The following is a 14,180-nucleotide window of genomic DNA, read 5'->3' on the forward strand; positions in this document are numbered from 1 at the left end:
CCATTGGCAGTGCAATCAGCTCTCAGTCCAGTGACACTCACCTATTAGTGTTCTCTAGAACCTCTACCTTCTTCCGAAGCTCCAAGTTCTCAGTTGAACAAGACTCCACTCTACAAAGGAGGGAGAAAGAAGAAAATTATTATCCATAGAGGAAACACTAAGCTAGGAGCTAGGGTGGAGGTAGGTGGGGATGAGGAAAAGGAGGGTTGGGGGGATCTGCCACCCCATGGAAGTGTGGGAAAGTATGGAAAGAAGGATGAAGAGACTTAAGAAAAAAAAAAAAAATAGGCCGGGCACGGTGGCTCATGCCTGTAATCCCAGCACTTTGGGAGGCCAAAGCAGGCCAGGAGATAGAGACCATCCTGGCTGACATGGTGAAACCCTGTCTCTACTAAAAATACAAAAATTAGCTGGGCGTGGTGGCACGTGCCTGTAATCCCAGCTACTCGGGAGGCTGAGGCAGGAGAATCGCTTGAACCCAGGAGTCGGACGTTGCAGTGAGCCAAGATCGCCACTGCACTCCAGCCTGGCGACAGAGCAAGATCTGTCTCAAAAAAAAAAAAAAAAGAAAAATAGAAGGAGCTGGGGCCAGGTGTAGTGGCTCATGTCTATAATCCCAGTACTTTGGGAGGCTGAGGCACGCAGATCACCTGAGGTCAGGAGCTCAAGACTAGCCTGGCCAACATGGTGAAACCCCATCTCTACTAAAAATGCAAAAATTAGCTGGGCATGGTGGTGTGTGCCTGTAATCCGAGCTACTTGGGAGGCTGATACAGAAGAATCACTTGAACCTGGGAGGCAGAGGTTGCAGTGATCCAAGATCATGCCACGGCACTCCAGCCTGGGCCACAGAGCGAGACTCTGTCTCCAAAAAAAAAAAAAAAAAAAAAAAAAAAAAAGAGGGAGCTGAGTGACAAGTGCCTGAATAATGAAAGATGAATAGGGACGGTACAAAATATGACCCTCTTTTAGGGTGTTACAACCCTCTTTCCTCTCACCTCCTCCCTAGTATTCTCAATGCCCATCATACTTCTCCCTCTATACTACGGTGATCTGGATACTCCCGGCTACACTCTTACCAGGACTGATAAGAAGTGAAGAGACTTAAGCAAAGGGCAGGATGAAAGCCCAGGACTAGGAATCCCGGTGCTGGGGCACGCATGCCCAAAAGAGACAGTAAAGAGATTTTCATAGGAACATCTTGACCCTGGATGCCCATAGAAAATGGTGGGACAGCATGGAACTACAGTCTTCCCACGGTATTCAGGGGGGATTAGTTCCAGAACTCCCCACAGATACCAAAATCTCCAGATGCTTGAGTCCCTGATAAAAAATGGTGTAGTATTTGTATATAACCTTTACATATCCTCCAGTATATGTTAATCATCTCTAGGTTATTTATAATACCAAACACAATGTAAATACTATGTAAATATGTGTTATCTTGTATTTATAGTTGTATTATTTTTTATTGTTGTAGTGGTTTTTTTTTATTGAGTTGTTTGGTTTTGGTTTTGGTTTTTTGAGACAGAGCCTCACTCTGTCATTAAGGCTAGAGTGCAGTGGCACAATCACAGCTCACTGCAGCCTCAACTTGCTGGGCTCAAGTGATTCTCCCCTCTCAGCCTCCTGAGTAGCTGGGACCACAGATGTGCACCACCATGCCTGGGTAATTTTTTTTTATTTTTTAGGGGGTCTGGCTACATTGCCCAGGCTGGTCTTGAACTCCCGAGCTCAAGCAATCCTCTCACCTTGGCCTCCCAAAGCACTGGGATTACAAGAGTGAGCCATCACACCCAGGCTATTGAGGTTTTTTTCTGAATATTTCAGACCCATGGTTGGTTGAATCTGAGGACGCTGAACCCCCAGATATGGAGAGCCGACTATACTTAATGCTGCGTTACCAGTACTTAAGTCAGGCGATAGAAGCACTAAACTTTCAATAGTAACTTTGAGAAACAGCCAGGAACCACCAGCCACTCCTTTCCCCAGATCCACATGAAGTTCATTTCTGGGTCTGGGGCCTCATGCCCATCTTAAAAATATCTTGGTTTGTTAGCTGAAGAACTAACTTCTAGGGCTAAGAGTAAACTGTATTTAATTCATCTTTTTCTAACATCTCGCCTGATATTACAGACTTTTCAAAAGAACAAAGATTGCCTTCAAGTGTTTTTGCAAAAAAAACCATGAATTGTAGTGGCTGGAAAATAAAGGCTGCCAACCTGACATCTTTCTTCCCCTATGTGCCCTCTCTAGAGCATGAGGGAGCATGGCCAATGGGGACTGATTAAGTAGCACTGCTCCTTTCGGCTAAAACAGGGCTTCTCCTGCTAGAAGTTCCAGGAATGTGCAGGAATGTTAATATTTGTATGTGTTTGAAAGGAAGTCTCTGAGGACTCCGGTGTCCTTGGCTGGCAGTGGTATGTATGATTCAAACGCCTACTAAGGTACTTTTACTTCTTGCTTGCTTTATTACAGACATCTCCTCCAAATAACCACTAGGTGGCAGGCAAACCACAGCTGATAAACCACCGGGTTTCCAAGGTGGCCAGAAAGGAATTGAACTGCTTCTCCCCGATTCTCCGCACACCCATATTTCTCTGTGCATACTGCCCGATGAACACAACAGTTTGCCAGCAGGCTTACTTTTTCTCCAGGCTGTCCATGTATTCCTTCTTCTTTCTCCTACTTTCCTGGGCAGAAATCTGAGAGAGAGGGGTGAGAGGAGAATGATTAATTTCCAGCTCTGTAAGTAAACCAGTTAAGACGGGAGGTAGTTAGCGTAGAAGTCACCAAAGCCCTGCTCACTTCTGCAAGCTGCTTGCCATTTGTTTAAGCTACTGGTTCATCAACTAGTCTGTCCTCCCGGGTTTCCAGCTGCCAAACTCACACCTACTTTCCTACAAACCGGGCCACCAGTAAAATGGACACTGAGTGGCCAGGCGCGGTGGCTCACGCCTGTAATCCCAACACTTTGGGAGGCTGAGGTGGGCGGATCACTTGAGGTCAGGAGTTCGAGACCAGCCTGGTCAACATGGTGAAACCCCATCTCCATTAAAAACACAAAAAAATGGCCGGGCGCAGTGGCTCACGCCTGTAATCCCAGCACTTTGGGAGGCCAAGGCGGGTAGATCACCTGAGGTCAGGAGTTCAAGACCAGCCTGGGCAACATGGTAAAAGCCTGTCTCTGCTAAAAATACAAAAATTAGCTGGGCGTGGTGGTGCGTGCTTGTAATCCCAGCTACTTGGGAGGCTGAGGCAAGAGAATCGCTTGAGCCCGGGAGGCAGAGGTTGCAGTGAGCTGAGATTGTGCCATTGCACTCCAGCCTAGGTGACAGAGAGAGACTCCATCTCAAAACAAAAAACAAAAAAATTAGCCGGGCATGGTGGCACACATCTGTGGTTCCAGCTGCTTGGGAGGCTGAGGTGGGAGAATCACTTGAACCTGGGAGGCAGAGGTTGCACTGAGCCGAGATCATGCCACTACACTCCAGCCTGGGTGACAGAGTGAGACTCTGTATCAAAAAAAAAAAAAAAAAAAAAAGAGAGAAAGAAAAGAAAAGAAAAAAATGGACACTTAGTGAGTAGCCAGGCCAGAACATGTGGCTCACAAACCATCAGTGTGGTCTCAGATAAATGAGTTTAACTCCTGGACCTCTGCTGGCTGAACTACGTCTATAAAATAAGACAGCTGGCTTGGTCATACATCAACTTGCTGCTGGTTCCGCACATGGATAGGGTGACACTAAGCTCTTGTCTTCCTTCCCTCTTTGCCCCCTCCCTCCTGGTAGGCCTGTGCCTCAGCCATCCCCCTGGTTTTCATCAGCCCTGCTCAGCACTGAGGGGCCCAGGGGTAGGATACTACTGAGTCCAAATATAGACCAGCAAACTCCAGACGTTTTGTAATCACAAAACCCTACCAAGAAAAAAAAAAATTAACCAAGCACTCTCAGTGTATTTGTATCTTATATATATATAATACATATATATGCTGTATTTTATATAGATACATATAGTACATATATGTCTACTAGAGGAAACTATTGTATATATCATACACCCAAAATTTAAAAGGCTGAGTTTTTAAAAAAAAAAACTAGATGGAAATTCTAATAGCTTCCTCCCACCCCTGAATGTATCATCGTGGACACCAAGGAGGTAGATACTGATTTGGGAGTCTGCTGGCCTCAAGAGGGATGGGATGGGCTGGAGGAAGAGAGGGGCACGTGGTGAGGGTGCTCCTCCCAGGGCTTAGGGAAGGGAAGGGCTGGGCCTTGGTCTCCACCATGGGATGGGGTAGTGCTGGCCATTGGGAAGGCAGGGAAGGGGATGCTGACTCGATTCTGCTCGTGTCCCTGCTCTAGAAGTGCCTAGATTTGAAGGGCTCACCTTATTCTTGATCTTCCTCCGAATTTTCTTCAGGGCCTTCTCCTCTGATTTTGACAGGGGCAATTTGGTGGGGATGGGATAGCCCTCAGCGATCAGGGTCCTCTTCTCCTCCTCTGTCAGGACCAGAGGGCCTGATCCCTGCAGTTTCTGTGCAGACCAAGAAGCAGAAAAGGGTCAAAGAAAAAGAACTGGGACCACTGAAGAATCACCTCCCGATGGGGTGATGAGAATCTGTTACAATGTCTTACAGAAGGCTCTGAGACAAGGATGCCCCATCTGCTTTGGGTGATAGATGGGTATTTTGAAGGGCATAGGAAGATGGGGAAGACACCCCCATGTGAGTGTTATAACCTATGGATTATAATTCAAGAGAAAGAAGAAAGAAGAAAGAAGCCTCCACCCATTATTTCCCAGGAAGTACCCCACTCACGAAAACATGAAAAGAAAAAGCAGAGAAGTCATTTCTCACATCCCTAGAGATTTCCTGGCCTTGGAGTGATGAAGGATTCATTTGCAGCCCTGCTTTGTGCAAGAGTTTTGTTGTTCTCCTACTGAAAATGCAATTTTATAAGGTGCTCTCTACACACCAGGAGTCATTTCTCTCCTCCACTTTTAGCTAAGGGTGCACAACACCCAGGGACACACCTGCAGACTCTTTCCACAGAAGCTTCTGGCTTCAGCAGTCTCAGAATGTCCATCAGCAATGAAGACAAGAACAGTAGCGCATCTCATGGAACCCACAGTAGAATGGCATGTTTATAATTAATCAAACAGAGTCCCTATTGCATTTTAGCTCCATACTAAATGCCATGGAGGACTCGAAACAAACCCTATCTCTCAAGTAGCTAGTGATCAAGACTGTGAGACTGAATCGATACCCATGAAAGGATAAGAGTAATTAAATGCTAAACTGTAATCTTAGCTGATATGGTTTGGCTCTGTGTCCCCACCCAAATCTCATTTTATAGCTCCCATAATTCCCATGTATTGTGGGAGGGACCCAGTGGGAGATGACTGAATTATGGGGTGAGTCTTTCCTGTGCTGTTCTTGTGAGAGTGAATGAATCTCACAAGATCTGATGGTTTTAAAAAACAGGAGTTGCACTGCACAAGCTCTCTCTTTGCCTGCTGCCATCCATGTAAGATATGACTTGCTCCTCCTTGCCTTCCACCATGATTGTGAGGCTTCCCTAGCCACGTGGAACTGTAAGTCCAATTAAACCTCTTTCTCTTGTAAATTGCCCAGTCTTGGGTATGTCTTTATCAGCAGCATGAAAATGGACTAATACATTACCTAAAGGTGTACTAAAAATTTGAAGTAAGAGAACACTGCTATGAGTTGTGTGATCAGGAAACGTTTAGGGCAGGAGATGAGATTTGAATTGGGCCTCCTGAAAGAAAGGGGATGATTTACATAAGAGAGAGGAGTGCATTCTAAGCAAAAGGCAGTATTTTGAAAAGTCACTGAAGAAGCCACTGCCTAGTGTGGGTAAGGAGTTCTTGAAGCAGTGGAGGGTTGGATACCTGATAATGAGTAAAGGTGTCAGGGCTTGGTGCCAACAGGTAATAGGGAAACACAACATAGTTGTTGGGCAAGCATCTGACATGGGGAAGAGTTCCTCCATAAACATGTAGAATGGACAGATCATAGTAGCACACACAGGTATATAGGATACAAGCTATTCTAGTAATCCAAGGAGTGAAGTCAGGTTCAAGTTGAAAAGGTGAAGAAAGAGTGGAACGGTGAATTCCCTTGTCCTCAGTAACAGTGAAATATAAGAGTGTGGTTACAGATGTAGAACTTTCAGGGACAGAATCAATATAAATTTTCAAAGTTATGTTAATTAATGGATGGATGGTACTTACAGAATTTTAAAACATCTCATTTCATTTAAATTTTCTAGTTGTGAGACTGTAAATTCAAAATAGCTGATTATAATTTTTAAAATTTCATAGAAATCAATTCACTCCTAGAACAATAAGAAGTTAATGATCTATTCTTCTTTATTATGGTGTCCTCATGTATGTGAGGGATGAACGAGGGGTCTTGATGTCTGATCTGAGTTTCTGGGTTAAGAGTCATACGACACACAGAAAAGGCTTAAACTGTTTTTGACCTTTAAGCATCAAAGAAATAAATCTCAGAGTAATTTTTAAGTTCACCAAAAATTGCTTATTTAAAATATAAAAGGCATTTCCTATGATATAGGTGACAAGGACCATTAAATTAATGCAAATATTTATGATACAACTTTGAGGAGAAAAACCCCAAATTTTTATTCCTCATGCCTATAGCTCTGTAAAATAAACATGAATAAAAACTGGAAGTGTGCATGTGAAAAGGAAGAGAATTGTGGTAGTAAAAGGTGAGATGTGTGGGCAGTCCCTAGAAAGTGTTCTTTAGGGTTGACATCACTCTGCTTTCGCCATTAAACAGAAACTTCTTGACAAAGTAAAAACCAAACAGCCTTGAGTGGTCCTGCTCTGGATACAGCCCCATGGGAATGAATGGAGAGGGTTCCCTTTGGTCCAGGAATGCCCGCTGCATACTTACATGAGGAGCCGTGAGGAGAGGGGAGCTGGAGAGGGCGGAGGGGGCCCGGGGTGCAGCTCTGGAGGGGCTGTGGGTCTGAGGCAGGCTGAAGGGGTTCAGGCGTGGGTTGGGACTCAGGCTGCCCTCTGAGTCACTGCCGTGACTGCTCGGGGGGGTGGGTGGCAAATGCAGGTGGTCCACTGGGGCTGCAAAAAAGGAAGCACATCTCATCCATCCCAGAGCCACAAATCAGGACACAACTGATTTGTGGCACAGTGAACTAAAGTGCGAGGGGCCTCCATGAGCTGACACGGGCAGATCTCCAAGGTGCAGAGGGTAGATACGGGAGTCCTCCTTTTGTATGAAAAAGGAGAGAAAGAGGATATATATCTACATTTGCTTATACTGGCAAAAAGAAACACTGGAAGTGTATACAAGAAACCAATAAACATGCGACCAGGGGCCAGGCAAGGTGGCTCATGGCTGTAATCCCAGCACTTTGGGAGGCTGAGGTGGGCAGATCACCTGAGGTCAGGAGTTTGTGACCAGCCTGACCAACATGGCAAAACCCTGTCCTACTAAAAATACAAAATTAGCCTGGCATGGTGGCACATGCCTATAATCCCAGCTACTCAGGAGGCTGAGGCAGGAGAATCGCTTGAACCCAGGAGGCAGAGATTGCAGTGAGCCGAGATCACGCTAAAATACAAAAAAAATTAGCTGGGTGTGGTGGCACACACCTGTAGTCCCAGCTACTTGGGAGGCTGAGGCAGGCAGGAGAATTGCTTGAACCCAGGAGGTGGAGGTTGCAGTGAGCCAAGATCACACCACTGCCCTCCAGCCTGGGTGACAGAGCGAGAATCTGTCTCAAAAAGCCGGAGTGGCTGCTTTGAAAAAAGCCGGTTTGTTTCTGGAGCAATGTGCGTGGTCATGCCTGCAGGCAAGACGCCAGGCATTCTTCATTCAGAAAACATGAAATCCATCTTCAGACAGGAGAGTGAGCACAGGAAAAATAAGTGAGAGTGCAGTGGGGGGACTTTCTCCTCTAAAGTCTCCTTCGTCCTTCCTCAGGGAGGCACAACACCCTCTCTGCCAGGGCCTATGGAGCCTTGGTCAGCGTCCATCAGGCATCTCCAGGGCAGCAGAGATGGGCTTCTGAAGGAGGAATCCAACCAGGCTTCCACGTGAATGAAAGCACTCTTGGGTCTCACTGTTCTTTCTCAACAGTGCACATTTCTGTTGTACCAGCCACTGCTACTGAGCCAAGGTAACTTCTGCAGCCAAGTTTACCTGCAGCCAAGATAACTGCAGGTAAACACTTCACTCCTGGAGCCCCCAGGACAATGGATTCCTCTGTATAGCAGCCCCGCAGTGGGCATGGCCCACACAGCTGGGTCTGCTCGGCCAGAGAACTAACTGCTGAAGGCCATGGGAAGCCTCAGCACATCACCTCCTCGTCCCTTCTTCCAATGGAGACCACCCAACATACTATGGATGGGAAGGGCCCTCCTGAGACACAACTGACCCAAAAAAGATGACCTTACCCATAGCTGCCTGATATGGTTCGGCTGTGTCCCCACCCAAATCTCATCTTGAATTGTAGCTCCCATAATTCCCACGGGTGGTGGGAGGGACCCAGTGGGAGATCATTGAATCATGGGGCAGTTTCCTCCATACAGTTCTTGTGGTAGTGAATAAGCCTCATGAGATCTGATGAAACCCCTTTTGCTTGGTTCTCATTTTCTCTCTTGCCTGCCGCCTTGTAAAATGTGCCTTTCGCTTTCCGCCATGATTGTGAGGCCTTCCTATCCACGTGGAACTGTGAGTCCATTAAATCTCTTTTTCTTCATAAATTGCCCAGTCTCGGGTACTTTATCAGCGCATGAAAACGGACTAATACACTGCCCTCAGAGAGGATGAGCAGCAATCAGCATCTCTCTCCTGCAGTTATACCTGAACAGCCGAGGCCACAACAGGCAATGCCCCCTCAGCCAACCCTGGTCCCCCTGGCCCTGGCATGCTTTTTTTCTTCTCTCTCTCTCATTGCTAGTCCCTCTCTCTCACCCTTTCTTTCTCTTTCTGCCACATACAGCTTTTCTCTAGATGTTTCCTCTTTCCCTTTTTCTCTGCCAGTCTTGCCAAAGAGGTCCCTGGGCTTTTTAGTCTCTGTGGGCACTCTTAAAGCTGAAGAATATGCTAAAATAATCCTAGTCGCGCTATTCCCACTACTCCTGCCACAGGTGCAGGCAGTCCAGGAAGGGAAAATATGCAGGTGCTTGGCTAAGAGGGAGGAGTCCTAAGCGTGTTAATCAAGGTTTCTTGAATGTCGTGAATATTACGGCACTTCATGGTTTAAAAACAAACAAACAAACAAAAAAATGGGAAGCAGACGAACCTAATAGGGGCTCTGTGCTGTTACATTCCCAAGAACCAGCCCAGAGTACCTAGAGCCACCCTGTCCCTTTCACTTGGTAGGGGCCAAATTATTCTAATACTGTTCTCCCGTCCAAGCAGAGGGCACCCCACAAAAGAAAGAGAATGTGAAGCAAGTGAAGCAAGTAAAATCTTGTCTTTCCTACCTATTAAGAGCTACAGAGCTGGCCAGAGGCGCCTCAGGATCAGATTTCTAAATATCATTTGAAATGCCGCTTTTGGGTTACTGCAAGTTCTGGGGACAACAAGCTACTGTGCCTAGAAACTGATGCAGTCAAGGATATTGAATTTCCTTATCTCAGTTTATCAAGGATAATGAGGAAGGGCTGTCCTTAACTTCATTCTTGAAACATTTCTCCTCTAATAACCCTGGATTCAGAAGCCACTATGGGATTCATTGTTATGGTGATGACACTTCTGAACCACATCACAGCATAAATTAAAAGAGTAAGATGCATTTGATAGTAATAACTGGTGTTATACAAATGAAAGCAATTACTTTGAAGCAGTATATAAAGCTGAAAGGCACTACTGTCTGTCACTCAGTGCAAAGACATAGTGTCTCGATATGGATTCTACTCAGTATTATTAACTTTTAAAATTTAATCCTTTCTTTATTGATAATAAAGGCAAATAAAGGGCCAGCCCTGATTACATTGTTACAAACCAAATCCTGAGCTAGTTTCTAATAGAATGAAGATAGATGATATTTTCATGAGAAGTGCTCATATGTAAACATCCTCACATTTATATACTGTAGCAAATACACCTTTTTGGTGACAACTGTATAAGCCAATTTCTTATTTGTTGACCACAGTAATGAACTATACTTTGAAATTTGTACTGAAAGTATGAATGGGACTGGGTGAGGTGGCACATGCCTTTAATCCTAACAATTTGGGAGGCCAAGATGGGAGGATCACTTGAGCTCAGGAGTTTCAGACCAGCCTGGGCAACATGGTGAAACCCTATCTCTACAAAACATACAAAATTTAGCTGGGCATGGTGGTGCATGCCTGTAGTCCCCACTACTTGGGAGGCTGAGGTGGGAGAATCGCTTGAACCCATGAGGTTGAGGTTGCCATGAGCCATGATGGCACTACTACACTCCAGCCTGAGCAACAGAGTAAGACCCTGTTTCACACACAAAAAATAAATAAATAAAAAGTATGAATGAAAAGGGAAGTGATGGCATGACTGAAGGCACAGAAGTGAGAAGAGCAGGATGTATGCAGGAGAATCTGCATACGCAAGGCAGAGAGAGCTTCATTAGACCTTATGAGGCTCAGGGGTCTGCATCCAGGATTCCTAACTATGGGCTTCACAGGAGAACAAAGAGGGAGAAACTCAGAAAGAAACTGACATAAAGATAAATATAGAAATATAACAACCTTGGCCAGGCATGGTGGCTTATGCCTGTAATCCCAGGACTTCAGGAGGCCGAAGCGGGAGGACTGCCTAAGGCTGGAAGTTCAAGACCAGCCTGACCAATGTGGCGAAACCTTGTCTCTACTAAAAATACCAAAATTAGCTGGGTGTGGTGGCGAACGCCTGTAATCCCAGCTTCTCAGGAGGCTGAGGCACAAGAATGGCTTGAACCTGGGGGGCAGAGGTTGTAGTGAGCCAAGATGGTGCCACTGCACTCCAGCCTGGAAACAGAGTGAGACTCTGTCTCAAAAAAAAAAAAAAGTATGATCATCTCAAGGATGTGTTAATTCTAAATGGATGGATGTCAAGAAGCCCAAAAAGATGCACAATTGTGAACCATGAACATAACCAAATAGAGAGGGGGCTCCTTGCAATAGTTGTCATCCAAAGTCAATGTTTACAAACAATGAATTGGCCACATAATTAATTGTGAATTTACTTCACAAAGAGTTGAAACTAGAGTTGTTTGAAATAAGCAAGGTGCTTTTGTAGATGGTTGTTGATTTGTGGGGCTATATAGGGTTCACACCTGGATGAATAAGGGCTGCAGTTCTCTTGTTCGATAGTGTTTGTAGTAGCAGTCCATAAAAGTTTTGAAAAATATCACCCTGGCTAGAAGCAAAAGTATGGTAACACTTAGCTGAAACTTAATCACGTGCATATATGGGAAAATAATATTTAGCTTGCAAAATTTTTATTTGGAAGCAAAATTTTTATTTTTTAAGAACAGAGCTATTTCATAAAGCCAGCTACATCTGTAGTACAAACTTATCCCAGCTCTCTCGCCATATTCCCTCTCTGTAGACTCAGAGACCATATCCATAACCCAAGGGGACACAGGGAGGGCAGACAGACCTTCTTTAGGAGAGAAGTTTAGAAACTGATCCACTTCATGAGGCTCCAGCTTAATTTTAGGAATAATGGTCTGGCACGAGGAATCAACCTGGAGGAAGAATTTCAAATATAATTTTTAAAAACCAATCACAGCCTTGAAGACACACGCAGGAGAGCTATTTGTCACCTGTGTCTTCTTCTCGGGACAGCCCTGCCTATCCTGGAGAATAGCTGAGTGTAGGCAGCTTCCCTGACAGGGAGTTATTTTAGTTCTTAACCTTTTTCTCATTGCCAAACTTGGTATTACAGCTGACAGGACCCTCCAAACTTAATGAGACCACCCTGGGTAACATAGTGAGACACCATCTCCCCCAAAAATACAAAAATTAGCCAGTTGTGATGGCGTTCACCTGTAGTCCCAGCTACTTGGGAGGCTGAGGCAGGAGAATCACTTGAGCCCAGGAATTTGAGGCTGCAGCGAGCTGTGATCATACCATTGCACTCCAGCCTAGGTAACAGAGTGAGACCCTATCTCAAAAAAAAAAAAAAAAAAGAAAAGAAAAAGAATGCTCAGAACTCTAAAGCTGAAAGCCAAATGCTCAAGCCCAAGACTATATCAGTATTCTTTTCTATGTTTTTATAGTACTATAAAGGCATTTTATTACAAAATATTCTGGTATTTTTTTTGTGGCATCATTCTGCTAACTTTATTCTTTATACACAGTTTGGGTAAAGTAAGAACCAAACACTGCTTCCACTCCCCCATCCTCACTCCACTTTGGGGGCTTTAAAAAGCAACTTATAGTTGATACTGGTAAGGATTCCCAAGACTGCAGAATTTAGTTGTAAAGTGTAACTGTGCATTTGATCGCTGAAAGAAAATGAGACCTTCTAAGAGGTGGTGACCTTAGCAGAATGAGGAGGGGCCAGGGGGGTCTCTTATCCCAGTTCAGCCTCACACCAGCCTGGGAGTTTTCCCTGCCTCCAACGTAAAGCAGCCTGTAAATTACATATAGCCACAATGCACTTAAATTGAGTCGATCACCATGGAAAATGGGAACTAAATTTTAAAGAGTCACAGGCCTCCATCAGCTTGCCCTGGGGTAGGGACTGTGCACCAAGCCACATCCTTTCTCTTATATATAACTTTATTAATATTAATAATTAATAATGTTATAATAAAATTAATGTAATTATTAATAATTGATATTAATGATGTTATTATTAAGGCTTCCTAATGACTGATGGTATCCAATCATGAAAAGCCTGGTAGGGAAAGGAGAAAAGTTATCTGGCCCATACACAGGAGCAAGGCCATGCCTCTGAGCTTTGCTAGTTACATGCTTTACAATAATTCAACTAGGCTGGGCATGTGGCTCACGCCTGTAATCCCAACACTTTGGGAGGCTGAGGTGGGCGGATCACTTGCGGTCAGGAGTTCAAGACCAGCGTGGCCAATATGGTAAAACCCCATCTCTACTAAAAATACAAAAATTAGCCAGGCATGGTAGCTGGCGCCTGTAATCCCAGCTACCCAGGAGGCTGAGGCACAAGAATCGCTGAACCTGGGAGGCGGAGGTTGCAGTGGGCTGAGATCATGCCACTGCACTCCAGCTTGGGTGACAGAGTGAGACTTCTGTCTCAAAAAAAAAAGTAATAAATAAAGTAACTAAAATTCTGTGGAGCAAGGAGACTAATATAGACCCAGAGAGCCCAGCCTAATAAAGAGACTCAGGCAGCTACTGAGAAAGGAATCCTAGCACACTTGCAGAGGCCTCTGTCTACAACCCTTCATCATCTACACAGATGGACTGACAAGGGAGTATGCAGTGACACTTTAATGAGTCTACTGATTCTGTGTTACCTTATTTTGAACAGGTAGACACTACATCTTTTTTTCTTTCTTTCTTTCTTTCTTTTTTTTTATTTCTTGAGACTGAGTCTTGCTCTGTCGCCCAAGCTGGAGCGCGGTGGCGTGATCTCAGCTCACTGCAGCTTCCGCCTCCCAAAGTGCTGGGATTATAGGCGTGAGCCACCGTGCCCGGCTGCAGATAGACACTCTATCTTGCTCACAAGAAATCGGACTTAAGGAATGTTAATGAAGTTGTTGTTTATAACCTGAGGCTTTGAATTTAAGGGAAGCTAAGACAGGCTTCCAACACTTCCAAGAAGATGTACAAATATGACGCTGGTCCATGGCCAGACACTGGAAATATCCAGAAAGAAGACAGAGTAAAATTAAATTCTACTTGCGGTAGGCATGGAATCTAGTAAGGAAAAAATCCTGATTTCTTATGCTTTCCACGGGTAACACAATAATAGGGGTTATTATTACTATTACTATTATTATAATGTTATTAATATTGTTAATATTATTCATATTATTATATGAATCAATATGTGAGACTTTCCTGACTTGAGTAAGGGCAACTCAGCATCTCACTAGGAAAGTAAAATATTACACAGGAGCTCACATTCCAAGTAGCCATGCACTGTAAGCCATGGATTACATCCCCACCTCAATCATTCCCTTTCCACTGCTTAAAAACCAGTGCCATAGAGA

At 44.7% G+C, this 14,180-nt stretch overlaps 1 protein-coding gene across 1 annotated transcript in view; it reads right to left on the bottom strand.

The window, feature by feature from the left end:
• The window catches only part of CREB3L2 (cAMP responsive element binding protein 3 like 2), a 127,750-nt gene that overhangs the window by 26,234 nt on the left and 87,336 nt on the right, over positions 1-14,180 (bottom strand). Inside the window, exons 4-8 of the mRNA XM_054494889.1 lie at positions 11,639-11,726; positions 6,944-7,128; positions 4,390-4,536; positions 2,647-2,705; positions 42-110 (exon numbers count right to left, since the gene is read on the bottom strand). Coding sequence (XP_054350864.1) covers positions 42-110; positions 2,647-2,705; positions 4,390-4,536; positions 6,944-7,128; positions 11,639-11,726 — 548 coding nt within the window. The remainder of the gene's footprint in view (positions 1-41; positions 111-2,646; positions 2,706-4,389; positions 4,537-6,943; positions 7,129-11,638; positions 11,727-14,180) is intronic.

The sequence above is a fragment of the Pongo pygmaeus genome, chromosome 6 (genome assembly GCF_028885625.2).
Source record: "Pongo pygmaeus isolate AG05252 chromosome 6, NHGRI_mPonPyg2-v2.0_pri, whole genome shotgun sequence".
Lineage (NCBI taxonomy): Eukaryota > Metazoa > Chordata > Mammalia > Primates > Hominidae > Pongo > Pongo pygmaeus.